At 42.4% G+C, this 20,095-nt stretch overlaps 1 protein-coding gene and 1 long non-coding RNA gene across 5 annotated transcripts in view; both read right to left on the reverse strand.

Annotated features, from left to right (window-relative positions):
- LOC103154891 (coiled-coil domain-containing protein 136-like) overlaps window positions 1–8,448 on the reverse strand; it is a 30,608-nt gene extending 22,160 nt beyond the window's left edge. The window contains exon 1 of one of the 4 annotated variants that reach the window (XR_477982.2): window positions 8,108–8,446. Coding sequence is in view for 2 of the 4 variants with exons in the window: in XM_007576338.2 (XP_007576400.1) it covers window positions 8,108–8,159 (52 nt within the window). In the remaining 2 variants the exon portion in view is untranslated. Of the gene's footprint in view, window positions 1–7,851; window positions 8,006–8,107 lie in introns of those variants that run through there. The other 3 variants (XM_007576338.2, XM_007576337.2, XM_016663163.1) reach the window with 3 other exon arrangements.
- LOC107833551 (uncharacterized) lies at window positions 1,703–6,531 on the reverse strand. Its single transcript, XR_001659315.1, has 2 exons — window positions 5,004–6,531; window positions 1,703–4,586 (listed from the first exon to the last, which is right to left on the reverse strand). It is a non-coding gene; the product is annotated as an uncharacterized LOC107833551 (long non-coding RNA).
- Window positions 8,449–20,095: the final 11,647 nt, after the last annotated feature.

Below are 20,095 nucleotides of genomic sequence, written 5' to 3' on the forward strand. Positions count from 1 at the left end.
CCAAAGTCTTCTTCTACCACAAGCTGATTTATTGATCTTCCCTTCAACTCTAACCAGTTTTGCTATCTTGCTTGATAAAATGCATCCCATCATCATGATGCAGCCACCATTATGGGTTGGTATGTCCTCAGGCTGGCACTTTCCCACTAAAAATAAGCCAGACAGCTCAATTTGAACAAACAATACCTTTATTCTAGCTTCAGTAAAGGGGAATGAATATTAAGACAAGTCATAGATTTGAGGTAATTGAAAACCACGTTTTTTTTTTAAATTGGTACTCTATTTTGTACAGAAAATCTACCAGTTTTATGATCGTAACGCTACAAAATGTGGCAATACCATTTCCAGGGCAGAGTGAACACGTTCCCAGTGGAAACCAACGTGACCCAGGTGCTTGTAAGGCTACAGCAGATTATGTATTAAATATGGATGGAAATTTGCAGGAGGAGAAATTCAGAAGTGAGGAGCTGTCATTTCACCCTAACGTCTTCTGACAGCCTCCATCTAAACTCATCATTTCACATCTCGGAGCCAGGTATAATATGATCCGAAGCAGGTTGCAAAAATATTCTTTGAACACCAGTGTGCACCTTAGCAATTTCCCAGACTAAATAAAGTCTGATGTTGCTGTTGTGAGAGCAACAGTTGGCTGCGAAAAGCAACAACAGCAGGCTGAAAACTGGAGATACAGCTTTTCACAGGTGCGGTGTGATGGCGCCTTGTGCTGAAGCATAAAAATATGATTAGACAAGTCTTGGTGTCAGTCGCATGTGTGTGTGTGTGTACCAGGTTTTTATATCCTTATGGGAACCTATTTCTGTCTACAATGTAGGGTTATGGGGACCATTGCTCCTTGTGGGGACAATTTCTTGGTCCCCATGAGGGAAATTGTTGTTTTTGGGTTAGTGGTTAGGTCTGTGATGGATAGGATTAGGGTAAAGGTTAAGGTAGAAATTAATGGAAGTAAATGTGAAGTCGCCACAAGTGATGAAAGCACGACTGTGTGTGTATGCCACATATGTATCTAAATCTGTGAATACCCTGATTGCAATAGCTTCTGTATGCACCGTAGCCTCTCTATATCTGCGAATATCCAGAAATTAAGGCACGTGTTGAATAAAAGAGATGACTTCATGTCTAATAGACTTACAATGCATCCACAGAGTATATTGGGTATTGTTAGGCCTAAAATTATGGCCTAACACTGGATTTCTACTAGGGGACATGTTAGAAGAAGGCACTTACCAAGGATTGTGGTTTGGGGTCTTTACAAACCTCCTTCGCTTTCCACAGATACCATTGGATCGGTATGTAAGAAGCTTGGAGGCCGGACATACACATGCCGGTTTCTTGGTCTTAATAAAGACATTCCTGAGCAGTTTCTGAGACCCCACTGCTTTCCTGCTGGTTGGGGGTTTGGGAGGTACTATTGCAGCAGCATGCCTGTGAGCACCAGAACGAAAGACTTTAAGGCCTTTTTAAAGCACTAACAATGCATTGCAAATTGTTGTATTGCCTTTAAACCTTTTCACATTTATCCAGGCTGCAACAACAATCCTTCATGTTTCTTCAGAGTGATTGTATGTGATACACCGACACAAAATCACTTCATTGTTAAATGAAAGGGAAATGATGCCAGATTTTCAAAAGTTTGTACAAATGTTCAGAAAAAAAAAACAAACATTTACCTTACATTTGCTCTTTGTACGGTGTCCTTGAGTGCCAGAAAGGCGCCTTTGAAATAAAATGTATTATTATTATTATTATTATTTGTATTGAACCTCCCGCCGGCCTTGTTCTGCTTTCTAGAACCGCCTGTTGCTGTAATAGCAGCTGCAAGCCTTTTGAAGCATGTTTTTTGTTCCGGTGAAGGATAAGTTAGTCTCTATGAGATGTTCACATTTTGGAAAATTGCCTGACAACTTAAGCCTGTTTTACTAATCAGATCACTTCTAAAAACAGATTTCTGAAGGGATTTTTTCTCTCTCCACGGCATCAGAGTAAAGGGGTTGATTAAATATGCATGACACATCTCAGATTCTTAGTAAAAAGTTTTTAAAACCAATATATTTACATCTACTTTGTAACTACGTGCAGCTTTGTGTTGGTCTATTATATAAAATCCCTACAAAATATGTTGCATTTTAAAATGACAAAGAAGGCAGAGTTTAATTAGCATGATTTTTTTTTAACAAGGTGCTTCATCACTTGCTTTATATTTCAGATTATTAGTGCATCTTATGGGCAGCAAGACAGCCATATGTTCAGCATGTGTATACAAGTGCTGGATGTGTGTGTGTGCGCGCGCGTGTGTGTAGGAGGTCATGCATAATGCACACCGACCCCCTCCTGCTCCAGCTCTGAAAGCAGCCCTCGCTCTCTCTGACGTCATAGCTTTTCCCCTGCCCTGCCTCACTTCCTCAGCAACACACAACACAGAGCTGAGGAGGTGGGGTGATGTGTGTGTGGGGGGGGGAAGAAAGGGAATTGTAAGTAAGTGAATGGGAGCGTCAAGTGAAAACAATAAGAAACATGTAAGGATAAGGAGCTCTGACTTCAATCAGAGCTTCACATGCTGCTCCCTCCTTGCCATTAAGCTGTAATCAGGAGCAGTCATGTGCTCAGGTTCATCCCCACCGCGACCCCTGCAGACCAGCGCCGAAACATATGGATCGTCTCCATGGTAATTCAGTTGGGTTTTCGCTCACGGGTTGGCGTACCATGGAAATCTGTCTGTTTGTAATTTCTGCTTCTTTTTCTTTTCTTTCTTTTTTTTATGTCTAAACCGCCTATCCTGAGTGCTCTTATCAAGAGTCTGTTCACCGGGGTCAACAGTGCAGGAGATTTGCTGACTCTTGTGCTTAGTGAACAGCTAAAAGCAGAGATGGAGGTCCTGTGGGGTTAATGTGAGATTGTCTCTTCCTCTTTATTGTGCTTTGAGCCTGAGAACTCCGGGGATGGCGAGGAGCAACAGCAATAAGGGCGACTAGAAACGCCAGGCACATTCATTTAGCTCACTGTGTGAGTTCAATAATAATAATAATAATAATAATAAAAATCCATGTTTGCACTTTCCTAAAGAAATAAAGGGAAAGTGGGTCAATGGAAGAGAAAGATGTTGCGGAATGTGTCACAATTTGGCCTCATTAAATGAGCTTGCGAAAAAACTGTGCGAGTCTGGATGGGTGATTTCTGCAGGGATTGTGGGTTTGGAGGACTTTGCGCATCCGTGCGGTAATCCATTAGGAGGGACAAACAGCAGGAAAGAACAAGGCATGAAAAACAAGTGATGCAGCAATAATCCGTTTGATCACATATCAACAAATCCCACCTGAGAGCAATCTCTTTCCGAGGTTTGACGTCACTTCAGTCGCACAAAATGAGAGAGAGCAACGCAAAGTCACAGCGAAGCTGCAAAATTTCGGAAAAAGAAAGAGACTAATGGTGAGGCGGGGCGCGCTAATGATGGCGCTACAATGCCAGCCCCCCCCCCCGAGAGGCTGGAAAATGTGAAATCAGCAGAAAGGAGCCGCCCGAGTTCCCAAACTTTCTCAACTCACTGGAGAGCTTCAAGAGTTCTCCCATTATGGAACAGAGCAGCGACAAAACAACGTATGGCCCACTTATTTTTGCAGAGTGCTTTGAAATCGTTTTTTTTAAATGAAGCACTTACATGTGCGCGAAATAAATACGTCAACATTTCTCCTATGTTTCGAATGGAAACATTTCTTGTGTTAAATCCACTCTGTCAGTAACGGCCCAATTAATCAACACATTTAAAGAAATCGAAACAAATAAGTTTATCAATTAAGTTATGTGTATACAAGCAATAGATATCAAAATTTGAGAGAGCGAGAGAGAGAGAGAGAGAGAGAGAGAGAGAGAGAGGCAAGAGAAAATTGCTGAAATCTGTCAGTATTTAAAGGGCAATGTTGCTTCTTACTGCACATTAACATTGGCTGGTGTAGTCCTAATTGGTGGCCTATAAAATGTTTCTCATTTCAATCCATCCATGACAAGCAAAAAGCAAAGGGATCCTTTCTAAACCTTTAGAACATTATAGCTTGTAAAATATACAGATGGCATTGCCAACAGAAGCATATCAAAAGTTCAAGTTAGCAGCACCGGGGCCATAAAGTAGAATTGTAAAGAACATCATTTGCCCTCAAACGGAGCATAACCATTTGCTCTTTGCAATATATTCGATGGAGGAGTCTAAAACAGTCAGAGGGAATCGTTCGACAGCCAAATTCCACTTGCAGAAAGTTTTGGGGGGTTTTTTCAATGAAAACAAAAAGGATTTCACTCAATCTCAGCGGCCTTTCGCTGCGTAATACTCCACCGCTGAAGAAAAAGCATGTTGAATCCCTTTTAGGTTTTACTTCAGAATTTTTGAACGGGTCAGTGAAGCCAAATGAATTGGGTTAATTGAGATAAACACCGAACTCTTTAGACATCATTGCACACAATATGCCTGTAAGAGGAATGGTAATGCACAGAAACTTCCCAAAACATCACAGATCAATAAAGTTTGGATCTGGGAACATTACGGTTTGGGGCCATCTTTCAGTATTGAAGTGAACTGACTCTTTTGTCAAGACTCTAACAGTACAACAGGTGTGGGTTTTTCAGAAAGAGACAGCTGAAAGCTCTCTGAAAAACTCTCTAAATTCTCGATTCTAGAGAAATAAAATCAACCGAGTCATAACTCGACTTGGATCTAATTGAGACTATATGGAAGAAACAAAAAATTGGATTGTTTAGAAAAGGTGAAGAGAGCCTTCGATGGATAAAAATCACAATGCATGAGAATGGAAACAAGATACAATATGACAAAGGTTTGTCTGCTACATACTTGATTAATTACAGTAAGATTGTTCAATACATATTCCCTGGCCATTGCACTTTATTACACATATCTTTAATCATCGTCTAATTGCAGTTTTTTCTATTTGTGGATTGCTAATGTTATTAACAACAGCTGGTGTGAATTTCAAGTCAACAACTTTAATTAGACATAACCGAATGAGAAAACCGCGTTCAATACTTATTTCCCCCCAGTGTATTTCGAAGGAGGTCACGACAGATCAGCCGGAAAATACCCCAGGGCTGGAAAAGCATGCACGATTTATTTTCTCTTGTTGTGTTTCTCAGAGCTTTCAAAGTTTTTCTAAGGCGGCACACTGTGCTGTTTATGAGTTCCAGAGAGCCTTGGAGGATTCCTGTTTGTGTGTGTGCCTTTGGAAAGTTTCACTGCTGATGAGGGAAATTTTTTTTTCCTTTTTTGCACCAACAAGCGCTGGAGAGAAGCTGCGTGGGCCGAGGACACTGTCAGGTGCAAAAGGGTTTGTGCGTGAGTACATGGGCGTGCGTGTGTGTGTGTGTGTGTGTGTGTGGGCGCTGGAGAGAGCAGAGGATGGCAGCGGTAACGGAGGGGGAATCAGGAATCGAGTGGGAACGAATTGAGAGAAACGCTTGGCGGCTTGAGCAAGTGGGAGGACCAGCAGAGGAGAATGTTTTTAGACAGCTGTAAATGTCAACCGCACGTCTGATGATGTTTTATTGATTAGTGACAGTGTGTGTTTGTGTAAGACCTTTTTGTTCTTATACGAGCATTTTTCCCCACAATGATTAAATAATCTTTCCAAGCATGATAGAAAAACAAGAACAAAAAAAAATCTCTTTTCACATGCCAGATTGATGACTGATGTCTAGCTAGAAATGACCTCAGTCAGAGTAAAAGGCGCATTAAGCCATTTAGACTCGCAACTATGTGTAATCCTGAACATGAGCTAATGCCAGCCATCACTCTGTCCACTTTACGCTCGCTTGAGTGTTATTATAGTGAAACAGTCAGGATGGTTATTACTGAAGAACCCACACTTGCCATCGCTGCACGCTGAATTTCCCGCGTTAACAGCGGGCCGCGGGCTATGATGAAAGGAAAGAGGTCCCTGGAGTTACCGCAACAGGAACAAGCTTGTTAGGGAGGAAGAGTTTTCTCCCGAGACAGCATCCGTGTGTTATGATGGTCAATACACAGCCTTCAGCAGTGTATTAAGCAGCATTAGCGAGTACACACAAATGATTCAGTAAGTCTATTTTGTGAATTTCAGATGCTTAAAATGCTCCGGGATTTGTTTGTTTGTTGGTTTAGGAAGGTAAAATGCTCCCTGGTTAACCAGAAGCTGCTTTAATAAGTGATTGTAGCTGCAGATCCTTCACTCGTTACATCCCTGGAAGACATTTTTCTGATGACAGGCTCAGCGATGTATACAGAAAAAAAAACAAGTGGGTTTTTACTCCTTCACCTATGGATTTTTACAGCTGGCAAATCAGTATTTTATTCCAAAAAACAGAAAACCTTTCAAAATGTGACAAAAACTGGTAAAGCTGGTTTACTAATTATAAATAGTAATTATATACAGCTGCAGAAGATTATGACACTTGTACAGTGATTTTAATAAATTGTTTTAAAAAACATATATGTTACAAACACAAATTTCAACGTATTTTATTGGGATGTAATGTGATTTTAAAAAAAAAAAAACAAAACAAAACAAAAAAAAACAAAGAAAGAAAGTAGTAGCTTTAGCTCAAGTAGTTTGTGGTTTGAGACAATTTTACAAATAAAAATATGAAAAACAGGCATCCATTTGTATCCTGCACCATTTTACTCCAGTATCCTTAAATAAAATCAGTTGCATGAAGAAGTTGACAAGTTATCAGTGACCCACTGTGTGTAAATGAATCTCAATTCAACTGATTCTGGCCTCAGGATTTGTTGGAGAGCACTTGTGAACAAAAAGTGTTCACTAGAAAGGACGTTTAGGTGACAAAATATTGAGTCGAGCTTGGAACATCTAACGAAGCAAAGCTCAACTCATTATCTGAAACTAGCTAGCGGAGTACATCAATCTGAACGCTTTATCCCACTGGTAAGGCTTGGTAGTGGCTGCATCATGCTGTGGGGAAGCATTCATTCAAAAGGGAAATAGAAGCTTGTTGTGAAAAATAGAAGCAAATCTATGCTTTAGAACGGTCCAGTCAAAGTTAAGACCCAATCGTGATAAGGAATCCATGTCCAGATGTGAGAACTGATCTTCAGAGACGCTCGTAATCAAATGTGACGAAGCCCAAACTATTTTGGAAAGATGAATATGCAAAAAAATCTCACCAGACCCAAACGATGAGTCTACAAAGTGTTGACTGAGTAAAAATAAATGCTCACACTTATCAGACTTTTGATTGAAACATTTGGATGAAATCCCACAAAGTAGACTGATGTTTTTGACAAAATGTGGAAAAAGTTGAAACCCTTTTTCCACAAGTCATTCGCAGTGTGCGAATGACTTGCGCCTCACCCAGTTCACATACAGAGGCGACCCTCTGAAGTTCAGTTTAAGGGCACGGCTTGACAGGAAGCCTGGACGCAGGCGGACCGGCAGGCCTCTGGAGCTGGTTCTCTCTCTACACTGATAAACATCCTCAAAGCAGAGTTCCTCACAGGGCCGCCCTGTCTGCACAACCATTCAAAACATGCAAAACAAGATTCTTCTTTGTTTGGACACACACACGTACACACACAGACACAGAAAACATTCCAGAGATTTTTCTCAGTAAAAATCACTGATTTAGAAAACAAGAATGCTCTGTGTTTAATGTAACAACGCTCTATGGAATAAAGCTGCAGCTGTTCAGCACGACCTTGCAGAGGAGAGAGAGAGAAAGAGAGAGAGAGAAAAAAGAAGACAATTCTCAACCCTGACAATAACATATGCTACTCGTGTAACAGAGCCAACACTCGGCCTACATTATTCCCTATACTATGGGCTGGCAGCCATGTCTCACCTCACAGTCTCCATCAAAAGTGAGCATATGCCCATAGCTGACCCCACGGTGCCCACTCATAATGAAAACAGTCATCTCCCTGTCTCGTCGCGCGCGGTCACCTCTGCCCAGCTCCTCTCAACAACCCCTGTAGTAGCTATAAACACTTCCTCAGCTGAGATAAACATCAAGCTTTCCCCCCACTCTTTCTCCTTTCTCCTGAACCTACGTGAGCTGCGCAAAGCAAAACGCTGACTAAACGAGCAGCAGCACCGACCTGTGGAGTCCAGAGCCTCTTCTATGAGTGGAGGCAAGCGCAGTCCATCCATATCTCCCCCCTCTCCTCTGGAGAAGGCGAGTGGGCGACAGAGGGTCAGAGGACTCCGCGCTCCCACCTCCGCTGCTCCCGCCGCCGCCGCCGCAGGTAGACAAACACACGGAAAAGTACCGAGTCAAGTGGCTGGCTCACACGGAGAAACCGAGCCGAGCGGTGTTTGCGTTCCCCGGGAGGATCTGGGGGAGCTGGAGCGTGGGAGAGATGCCGAGAGGACCAAGGGGAGGAGCGGAGAAGGAGGGAAGGATGCTGTTTTGCCAGACGGCAAGCTCCGTCTCCCTCCGCGCGTCCCTCCCTACTCTCTCTCTCTCTCTTTTTTTCTCTCTCTCTTCCTGTCTGCACGCTGTACACGCTGTTTACTACATGAGCAATTTTTTTTCTTTCTGCTTCATCCCTCTTCCTTTTATGTGCTATTTGCTCCTGTTTGCTTCACACTACTCCTACATCTTATGAATGCTCACCACATGCTCACAAACACACTTTCACCCATTCATCACAGCACTGCGATAGGGCTCATAACTCAAGATGAGTCCTGTTAATGGTTCCCATTCATCAGAATCAGATGAGACTAGACAGACATAAATCATAACCAAGTCTCAGCATCATTTGTAAAATCATAGTTTCTTCTTGTTTAAGGGGGAAAAATATAACCCAAGTGCCTACTGTAGGTAGATATGGAAGAGGCTGCAGGGAAAGGTGAGGTTGAATGAGGACCTGCTCTGTCCTTGTGTGCCGGGTCATATCGGATTAATATGCTTAATGGCTTTTCTTGCTTATCCGTGGTTGTTTCAGGGAAAAAAAGAGGAGATCCTCCTGAACTAATCCACATAATGCAGATTCATTTAACATTTCCCATGAATGTCTCCAAGCTAAAGCTGAATAATGCCTGAATTCTGGTGATCCCAGCCTCCTTTCCCAGGAACACTCATTTCTGCAAGTCAATTCAAGAGTCTTCTAGACCAGTGGTTCCCAGCCTTGGTTCTCCAACCCCCTCCGCCAGTCCTGTATGTTTTAGGTGCCTCTTTGCTGCCACACAAAGAGTGGCTTCAGCAACTCTTGGTGGCATACAGAATCATGTCAGGATCCACAACACCGTCTCCTCCTCCATCACCCTCAGCACTGGCTCGCCACAGGGTTGAGCCCCCATTATCTTCACTCTGCTGACGTTTGACTGCTCAGCAAGACACCCCAGCTGTCATATAGTAAAGTTTGCTGACGACACAGCAGTAGTGGGACGCGTCATGAACAGTGATGAGTCCAAATACATAGAGGAGGTGGAACACCCGGTGCAGTGGTGCAGGGAAAATAACCTCTGCATTAATGTGAAGAAGACCAAGGAGATGGTGGTGGATTTCAGAAAGGACAAGGAACCTCTTCAGCCCCTGTACATCCGATTAGCAGCTGTGGAGGTGGTCTCCAGCTACCGGTACCTGAGTGTGCAGATATCCAGTGACCTCACCTGGAGTACCAACACCTCCCGTCTGGTCAGGAAGGCCCACCAGAATCTCTACTTCCTCAGGAAGCTGCGGAGAACTGGACTTGGAAACTCAGTCCTGAGGAGCTTCTATCACTGTAAGAGCGTTCTCTGCACCTGCATCACCGTGTGGCACAGCAGCTGCACTGCTGCTGAGAGGACAAGGGTGGTTAAGGGTGCACAGAAGACTGTGGAGCAGCCGTTTCTCCACCTCGGACCTCTACACAGCACGATGCAGGAGGAGGGCGCTCCTCATCATGAAGGACTCCACTCATCCTGCACATAAACTGCTCCAGCTGCTCCCCTCAGGCAGGAGGCTGAGAAGCATCCAGAGCAAGACCACCAGGCTGAGGAATAGATCCTTCCCTTCAGCCATCAGACCCATTAACTCGGGCTGCACCAAATGCAGCTTCACCTCATAGATCATTTACACACATACACATAACCATATATATTTGTTTTATTTAATGATTTGTCTATATTTTGTGTGTGTGTGTGTGTGTGTGTGTGTGTGTGTGTGTGCGTGCGTGCGTGTGTGTGTGTAGTGGATTTCTTGATCTGGGACCTGAGTACAAATTATCAAGGTGGTACGACAATAAAAAAATTCTTAAATCCTCGAATCACTGAACCGGTCATGCAGTCTTTTGAATCAGGAGTGCTGAAACAGAGACACATCTGAAACATGTAGGACTGGGGGGGCCTGAAGTCCAAGGTAGGGAGCAGGTGAAGATCTGCATGTATCAGTGATGTAAACTTGTAGTGCTGTCAAAAGAGGCGAGGCAGCATTTCAAAGAAAGACAGTGAAGAATAAGACACTCTGTTGCTGTGGGTACAGTCACACAGAGTGAGGTATTGCAAGTATTTAAAACTTTTCAGATGACATATATATCTGTTAATCACAAGCCAGTTCCTCCCTCTGGTTTACTTTCTCTTTGCTTCACCAGATTGTCTGTTTAGGTCTTTTTGCACTGTAGGGCCTGGAATGGGTTCAAACCTGGGTTGGACGTAGATGCATTTGTGAGGATTTGGATTTTCTGTGTATTTATTTAGCTCCAGTGTTGTCCCATCTGCCCCTTGATTGTTCCCAGATGCCCCTTGTTTCCCCTAATTACCTTCCCTGTGTACTTATACCCACCTGTGTCTCTTGTTCCCTGTCGGGTCCTCATCTATCGCCTACTGTCAGTAGTCTTACGTCAGTTGTTGTAATTATTTACCAGTTGCTACCAGACTCAGAGCTTTGCCGCTGCTCACCTGTGCTGCCTGGATTTTTGTGAATCGTTTGTTCATTAAAAACCATCATTTGCACCTTAACCTGGGTCCAACCGCATCTTCCTCACCACCGCAAGCCGCAAATCATGACAGCATTAGCCTGTATGGCCCAATTCCACCCAACTCTCTGGAACCCTGACAGCTGTGGCTCCATTCGGGCCAGCCTTTGAAGTCAGCCATCACTGCTCATTCTCTTTAGTAATCAGTTGCTGGTTTTTGCTTGAGCTCATTGTTTTAATTGTTTGATGGATTCTACCCCTGTTGTCAGATCCCATGACAAGGTACATTTTTTTTCTCCTGAGCCTACTTGCTGACGTGCGGCAACAGAAGCTCAATGTTGCCCATTGTTGTTTTCTAAATTAAAGGCGCTCGCATACAGATTGATGATGATCCCCGCCATCTTTCGAGGCAACATTCAGGCCAACGCAAACACAACCAGGGCTGGGGCAGGTGCAATGCAAAAAGTTCCCTTTGCTTTCCTTCTGTGCAGCACTTCCAAGTGAACCAAGACCCACGTTTTCAGTGGAAACAGAGTTTGCATGTTCCAGATAACCTTTAGTCATATCCTTTATAATAAAACAGCTTTTTATGGTCCATATTAGTAAGTATTACCTCTAAAGGGTTTACAGAAGCAGTGTCCTGAGAGCAGCCCAGGAGCCATTTGTGGTCCTTGCGATGATTATGCATACTCCATAACTTTGAATAATGGTACCAATTTGGCCTACCAGAAAAGGCAGCCGTTACAGATGTACACTCTCTTTAAGGGTATGTCTTTATTGATTTTAATGTTAGCATAAGTACTATCGCAAATACGGGCATCCCCATTTACTAAACTTGGCAAAATGTAGTTGGTGTGTGTCTGTGTGGCCCCACAAGTGCTTCCAGTATGGTGATCTTGGTCCAAGTGGAGAAAAGTCTGGACGGCACGGGTCTACAGGGTCCAACAGATGAATTGGTTTTAAATCTGCACCATGGGAGCTCTCATCTGCCAACTCACTGTTTAGCATTGTGGTTTCAACTATCTGTCTGGCGGTTTTCTTCTCCTTTAGCCTTTGTAAGTTTTCTGTTGATGTACACGACATTGTGGATGAACAGCTCCTCGCATAGTTTTGTTAACCGTGTCGCGGTTTTACAGTCCCCTGCTCTTGTGGTAACGTTTTGCTTCCTTGTTTTATTTTGAGTGTCTGTTCTTCCCAGTCGATTTTGCGTCATGCTCACTGCACACTCTGATACAGTTTAGTTGCTTTCACATCTGTCTGCTGTGACTTATTACCTCCTTCCGTGTCTCACCATGTTTCCTTTGTTTTTTTGTCACATTTTTTGTCTTTGTTGTACTGTGACTTTCTCTTCGTGCCTAGACACCTTTAATCTTTTTATTTTTTTTTTTTTGGTTTTCTGTTTTCATACAAAGCCTGCCTCAAAAACAAATCTTGTTTCTAAAGATCATTTATTCATTATTCATCTGTCTTTAGGCCTCCACTGATACAGGACTAGACCCAGTTACAGACATCAAACTGTTACAAAGGCTGTGGAGTACTGAGGATGAGTGTAGTTGGTAAAAGGGACGATACACACTGGATATGTTAACACTTAACTTGAGAACGACTGGCATTGTGAAGGAGACTAGTCAAAGTGTCAGAAATCAGACTGGATTTAATCCAGTGATCAGCAACACAAGCTGTCTGGTCCAAGTGAAGGTGAACCAATCTACCTCCAATATTACAATTAACAAATGTGCGCACATTTGTACAATAATACGCAGAATGATTGGCAACTTGGAGTTTAATAAGTGCCCTGCTCTTATCAACACGCAACATTTGGAAACCAAACCCCCCAAAGTTTGGACTGAAAAGCAACTATTTTCCCCCCCCACTGAGCCACAGTTGCTTCCAAACGATGCAACCAGTACGTCTCGTTCAACTAAGTGGAAAGGCGTAAGTACAAACGGAAACGATTTTAAAAAGTAGCTGTAAGCAGCTGAATGATTTAGGAACATCTGTCAAGGCTATAAACAAAATTCAAGCAGGGCCTGTATGTTTGTCAAAATGTGTGTGTCGTTGTGAACATTTCTTGGTTCTTATGCTATTGTCTTTTGGATTCACAAATGTAAATCCAGGCAAAATCTGGCCGCTGTTCAGTTGGAGCTGGCTCGGTTCTGATTAGCTGGAAGCAGAACACGGCTCACGGTGCCAGCATGTCAGCCCAATCTTAGCAGCTCTGTCTGTTTTCTGAGAAATCATTGATTTTTGTTGCACATCAGTAGGGAAAAAAAACAGACTAAACATAGCGATTAATAACCAGAATGACATATTTGTTGTTTTACCTGCAAGTTTTGTTTCAGACATCTCACTAACGTGAAACAAACAATTCACTTCTTCTGTGCTCCTCTCTTATTTCTGACTGCAACAGTGAAGCGATCTGACAAAACACAAGAGAGGCAAAGCATTAATTGCAACACTGCAACCGTATTTGAGCAGAAACTTGCTTTTCTGGTCGCAGCCAAGCCACATGGGAGATTTGAAGAAGTCTCGTAATGAGTGCAGAGAGATGTAATAGAGCAAACTCGGTTTTCAGTGCCACTCAGGGAAATCACAGGACAAAAAAAACAAAAAAAAAACATGTGCCAAATCTTACCTCTCACTGTTTTTCATCGCTTCCGTAATCACACAGAGGCACACTTACTTCCTCAATTTGCTCATGAATATTTCGGTCGGAGGCTCTGTGCCAAATTAATTTACCCATAATGAGATCCAGACGGGCTGTTTGCAGCGGAGGCTGACAGCTAGCTTTGCAGATTACTGATCACTTCCCCTGCATTGTTCATTTCCTCCCCTCCTGCATGCTGAGCGTGTCTCGCTGTCTGCTGCTTGCAAACGCCACGCTGTAAACATAACGCCACCCCCACCGATTTTCATCACTGGCATACTCTTCATCCTCTGTCTGTCCCTCACTTCTGTCTCTCAGCTGCTATCACGTCAGGTAGCTCCTGTCGGTGGGGCACGTTAAGGAGCCAGAAATGTGAGGCGTGTCAGAAAACTCCGAGAACGTGTCAAGCATGGAGACGAGAGAGAGGGAGAGAGAAGGCCAGACTCAACTTTTGTCTGTCCCTGTAGGAGGATATTCCTATCAAAGTGCTGTCAGGGAGCAGGAAGCGCTCAGCAGGCACACTGACACGAAAACGAGATACGAACACACGTGTTTGGTCTCTCTACAACCTGCTGACGTCTGAAAGAGGAAGCGTCGAGGAGGAAAGCAGAAGTTTCTGAGATGGAAATAGAAAGAGAGGTGCTCAGCGAGGGTTTGTTCCCGCCTGCTGTGAGCAGCAGGTTGTTTTGCAGGAAAGGACAAGAAAAAAAACAACAACAGATGAATAAAGCTTGTTCTAAAAACAAGGTTTGCTACAAACATTTTACCGTGACTTGAAATCGTACCCTTGTCGACGTTTTATCTTCTTCTTCTTTGAGACAGCAAACTGCGTCATGCATCAAAGCTTCTCTAAATGCATTAGAGAAAAATAAATACATCAAAAAAGAATTGGTAAAATCCATGTAGAAAATGAAAACAACCAGCACTCCAAAAATATATAAAGATTTTAATATTCACACACAAAAAAATAAAAATATATCTGACTGCACATCTCAGTTTTGTCAGGGACTCCCTAGCTGAGGAGTATAGAAACCAAACGCTGACTTGCCTCGTTTGTGAGTTTCATGAAGCGATCTGCGATGGCCTCTTTATTCAGGGATGACTCGGGTACATCTAACTCAGTTTGGACTGAACCAGATGACATTCATTTGCGCCGCCAAGGGTTAGGATGGCTTTCAGATCACTGATAGATTTCAGCTGGTCTCTTGGCTTCTCGCGTCTTTTTCAGCCTCCCTTTCTATACTTATTCTCTCTGTTATTGTACCTCATTACACATAAGTTAATTTCTGAACTTATTTGTTTTCGTTTCTTTCCAAATATGGATTGTTTGGATTAAACATTTCAGTAACACTTTCATAGTATGTTTACTAAGAAAACTTGTGATGCTCTCAATATTTATTTCACCCCTACTGTATGTGTCAAAACATCTGGTCATCTCTGGTCAGAGATGGTCAGAGATGACCAAATGACATCTCTGGTCATCTAAGACCCAAATGTATTGTACAATGCCCATTCCTTTAGTGGTGGCAATATCATCCTGTGGGGATGCATTTTCGAAAGGACATTGGTCAGGGCAGATGGGAACATGCATGGAAATACAATACGGACTGATGCAAGTAAAAATAAGTGCACACCACACTATTCAGAATTTTTATTATTAAAAACAATTGAAAGCCCCAGATGAGGAGCCAGAGCAGGGAGACATCTTTCAGTTCAAATTCCTCCCACACTTTGTTCAAACACACACACACACACATACACACACACACANTCTAAAAACAAGGTTTGCTACAAACATTTTACCGTGACTTGAAATCGTACCCTTGTTGACGTTTTATCTTCTTCTTCTTTGAGACAGCAAACTGCTTCATGCATCAAAGCTTCTCTAAACAAACACGCACACACACACACACAGAGAAAGAGAGAGAGAAGAAGGCAGAGAACTAGCTGACAACACATGACAGGGTGTCGATAATGAGCTGACAATGTCTGGCTTCAATCCATAAGTGTCACTGTGAAGTGGCAGCAGTCTGTTTGCAGAACAGAAGACAAAGCGGGGAAGCAGAAACCATCAAACTTTGATCAAAATATATACGTATATATTTTGTAAATTGATCTAGACTTCTACATGTGTATTTCTCAAATTGGTTTTGATTGCATTTTGGCTTTTACCGATTTGTTTGACATGTTTCAGCATAGCTGTGGCAATAAAGAGGAAAAATTGACCTTATTCTTATTTGTACTTTAACATAAACAAGCTAAGTGAATAGTCAGGTATATTATATCAGTGTGTATTTGGATAAATCCTGATCGTCCTGTAGTTGCGGAGTGTTTGAAAAACGCTGTTTGTTCTGTAACAGAGAGTACTTCCATAAGGTTTGAGATCACATGGGAGAAATCTGTCCATTCTCCTCGTGCTGTGACCTTTCACTAGTCCTGACTAAACAACAAATTATATTCAACATAGATGGACTCGTTTGTGGAAAAAGGATTGCCGCTTTACAAATTACAGATTACTATTTTTGCATTTTTTTTAATATCAAAAATTTTCTGATTCAACTGCAAGCTTTGACTAGTCCACTTATGCCACAACCATTGACTCTTGGTAGGATTCTCTTTTTAAATGTTTATCTCCAAATGTTAACACATCTTCCCAAAGTTCCACTTAGTGATGTTGCTTAATTAAAAACCAGATCCTGCTTTAAACTTCTCCCCAACCTTAGCCTCGATTGAGTCTTTGCGATACTGCAGCAAAACCTCAGAGGCCTTCGCAGAAATAAGATTAAATTTCACACAGTTGGATTCTTGCTACTAATTAGTCGATGTAAGGCACTTTGTTGCACTGGATTTTATTTTGCAGAGTCACACCAAAAGGGATCGCACTAACAAAGTTTCCACACTTTTCTTTCATTTTCATGCACTGCGTGGTGTTGCTCTCTCATAAAATCCAAAACAGAAGAAAAAATATATATTCTGCATCAACTTGAAAAAAGTTATTTTTCTCACACTGAAAACTGGTCTCTCTAAGTCGTGTTTTGTTCGAAATCCTTTTTTGCCCCATTCAATTAAATGTTTACCTCTTATTTGTGTGGTAATCGTTCTCGACTCTTTCCTGAATCTCTCAAAAGCTGTCTGTCCTGTTTGCAGTTTTCAACAAACATTTCAAAGCCAGAGTTTGTCATGTCCAATCTGTCAACTTTTTAACCGATTTCTTTCTTCTTCGACGGTAGTGGTCGAGTTGCAGCGCTCCGGTGGACGACATTTAGCTGACATAGTGTGTTAGCATACACCGGAGGGACGAATAGCGCTGGATAATTACTCAGCGGTGACAGTGTATCATTGTCACTGTCAGCTGGCCGTGTAATGGAACCTCAGAGCTATAAAAGATAGTGATTCCACCAACTATCCACTGTTTTCTTCACCCCGCTGGGTTGTCAGCCTTTAACTTCGAGCATTGCCGTGGCGCTCCGTGGTTGCCTAGCAACTGAAAGAAATCGGAGTTGTCTTTGAATTAGGGCATTATAGGGCGTGATTTATACCAAGCTCTTAATGACAAATGTCTCCACAAAAAAAAAAAAAAAAAAACAAAAAAAAACTCCCCATTTTTCACCAGCTATTTATATCTGTTCATGATTTGAAGTTCTAATTCTGGTCACAGACTCTGCAGCGTCACCGAGCCGCTTGGCTTGAGGTTAGTCGCAGGCGGCATTAAGTGTTTTTGTGGTTCGCCGGCATGTGGAAGCAGAGGAAAGGAACCCTGACTATTTCCATGACACCATAAACAGGAAATGGGAAGGGCGCTGCACGACCAGAAGAGGCTACGTAGAGCTGGGTGGAAGCTGCTAAAGAGGTCAGAACTTTCCCATAATCCGAGTTTATTCATGGTTGGCCCACAAATTAAAACTCGACACAAACAGCTCTGGAAAAAATGATGAAGAGACCTCTCCAGTGAACTCCACTGAAAACCTCCTGGTTATTCCACCAAATATTGGTTTCTGAACTCTTCCCGAGTTAAAACATTAGTATTGTTGTTTCCAAATGAATATGAACTTGTTTCCTTTGCATTATCTGAGGTCTGAAAGCACCGCATCTTTTTTTGTTATTTAGACCATTTCTCATTTTCTGCACATAAATAGAAAGTTTTTGCTTGGAATTTCGGAGACATGTTGTCAGTAGTTCATAGAATAAAAGAACAATGTTCATTTTACTCAAACACAGACCTATAAAGAGTACAATCAGAGAACTGGTCATTTTGTACTGGTCTCTTAATTTTTTCCAGAGCTGCACTTTTATCCACTTAAACTGAGGTATGCATACAGTGCCTTGCAAGAGAGATAAAGAAAGCTCTGTGCTTCTGGATTTTTATTTGTGAAAAAAAAAAAAAAAAGTTGAAAACCATGTACCTTTCCTTTTGATTTTGTCTTTTTACTTCAACAATATGCACTGTTTTATGTGAGAATATATTAATCCCAGCCAAAAAAAAGACATCTAAACTTATGTAAGAAAGGAAATAAAATATTAAAAGCTCTAAGGTGTGTGAATATTTATGTAAGCCACAGCACTTAATCCACATGGATAACACATTTCACTTCCCTTGCTCTGCTAGAAGAGAAAACAAAACAGTATGGCGGTCCTTTTGGTGGCCTCCTTCAGGTCTCCATCCCCCCTACAGTCGCCATGCCAACTCATACAAGGAGGCGGCTTTGCTGTGTCCCCCCCCATCCCCCCACCCCCTCCATCCTCAAAGAAACTTGATGAGGTCCTGGGATAATTAGAAGCTTATTATGGAGCTCCGTGAATAGGCCAGTGGGCTCCAGGAGCCACATAGGACCGCACAATGAAAAACACCAAATTGAAGCTGAGATCAAAGGGAAGCGCTCGGCCGCAAGATAAAGAGATGAGAGAGACCTGAAAGGAAATATTGCTCTACATTCACACCTACAAATATAGCTCATAATCCCTGTTTTTAAGCCTCTGTGTGAGGGCGTTGCAGTGTGTGTTAGGATCTTTGTGTCACAAATCAGGTTACCCCCCTCTTCCCCCCGTCTCCCCAGGGTACTTGGGTGCTACAAAAATGTATGAAACATTGCTGGTTCTCCCACTCAGAGGCACACAAAGACATACATGCATGCTACTCCCCCATTATACAACTACATTTGAGATCAAACATGAGCCCTATGCAGAGCTACAGACTTCCCATTGCAATTTAGCATATGGATATGAACAAACTATCACTACTGGCATTAGCAGACCTAAACACGGACTCTAGAGCTGTAGACACCATCGTTCTATCAGGTAGGCTCAAATAGATTCACCTGGTTCAAATCATATCTCACTGATGGAACATTACTTGTAAATGTAGGAAATTGTTTATCAGTTATAGCTGGAACTATGGTGTAGCTCAAGGTTTACTTTTAAGTTCACGTTCACCAACACCTTCATAGCACCAGGTCGGACCGCCTCGAGCTGTGAGAATGTCGTTAATTTTAGATTTACTTTACAAATGAGACGAGATAGATCCATCCTTCCACGCTGTTTACACCAAATTCCGACTCTACTGTCTGAATGTCTGGGCTGAAATCAAGACCAATCAGACCAGGAAACATTTTATTTACAACCTGTTATTGTCAAACTTGTCATAGTGTCATTTTTATGTTCATATTTGATTTACTACTGCCGTACCCAATCTGCTGCAGGGTTAGCTGGGTTGTATGTTCACAGATGGTGTGCTCCATACCATAACCAACAAATGTTGCCTGCGTATGACCTTGAACCAGTCTTCTCATTCTCATCTGACCTTGGAAATCAATAAGAGCGATGCCAACCACGCCACTTGTCTCTCACCGAATAATTTCTCTTTTTCAGACTTAATAGATCTCCACTTTTAGAAATACTCAGAACCGCCCATCTGGCACCAACAACCACACGCTTTCAGTCGCCACAACTCCTATTCTTCCCCATTTCGATGGGGAAGAAGGTAAAGCCATGTTTTAAGTTAAAACTTACCAGTGCGTTGTGTTACAACATCTAACTGGGGTTGCTAGGAGCAGTGATTGGTTACTCAGTGTAGCTGCTGCTAGGAGGAAGGGCATCTGATAACGCTCCTTTGTACCTTTAGGATGCAGCAGCTTATCACTAATTGAGCTTTCCAGTGCTTCATCAGGCAGCCATTTTTCCATGAGAGATGCTGGTTTTGCTGGAGTTTTCCTGCACTGGGTCAAAGAGTCATCCCAGGACAGAGCTGGTCGTCTTGATGAGCTTAACCAACTGTTTTCTCTCAGCCGAAGCTAAACTGCAGAGTCATCCTAGGAATTCAAATTATATCCATTTAACTGTTCATTTATGTATTAAAGAGTCTGTTTGATCTTTCCATAGTTGTCTGTTTTTAGTCTCTGTGAGGTAGTTAGTGCTACATCTGTTTATATAAAAGGTATTTTACGAATAAACTTGATTTTTACAGCTACCTGTCAGTAAACAACTCCACTTACATCTAAACATTGTCTAATTCAAAACGCTCTTTCCTTCTGTTTTTTTTTTTTTTT

This window comes from Poecilia formosa, unplaced genomic scaffold (genome assembly GCF_000485575.1).
Source record: "Poecilia formosa unplaced genomic scaffold, Poecilia_formosa-5.1.2 Scaffold405, whole genome shotgun sequence".
Lineage (NCBI taxonomy): Eukaryota > Metazoa > Chordata > Actinopteri > Cyprinodontiformes > Poeciliidae > Poecilia > Poecilia formosa.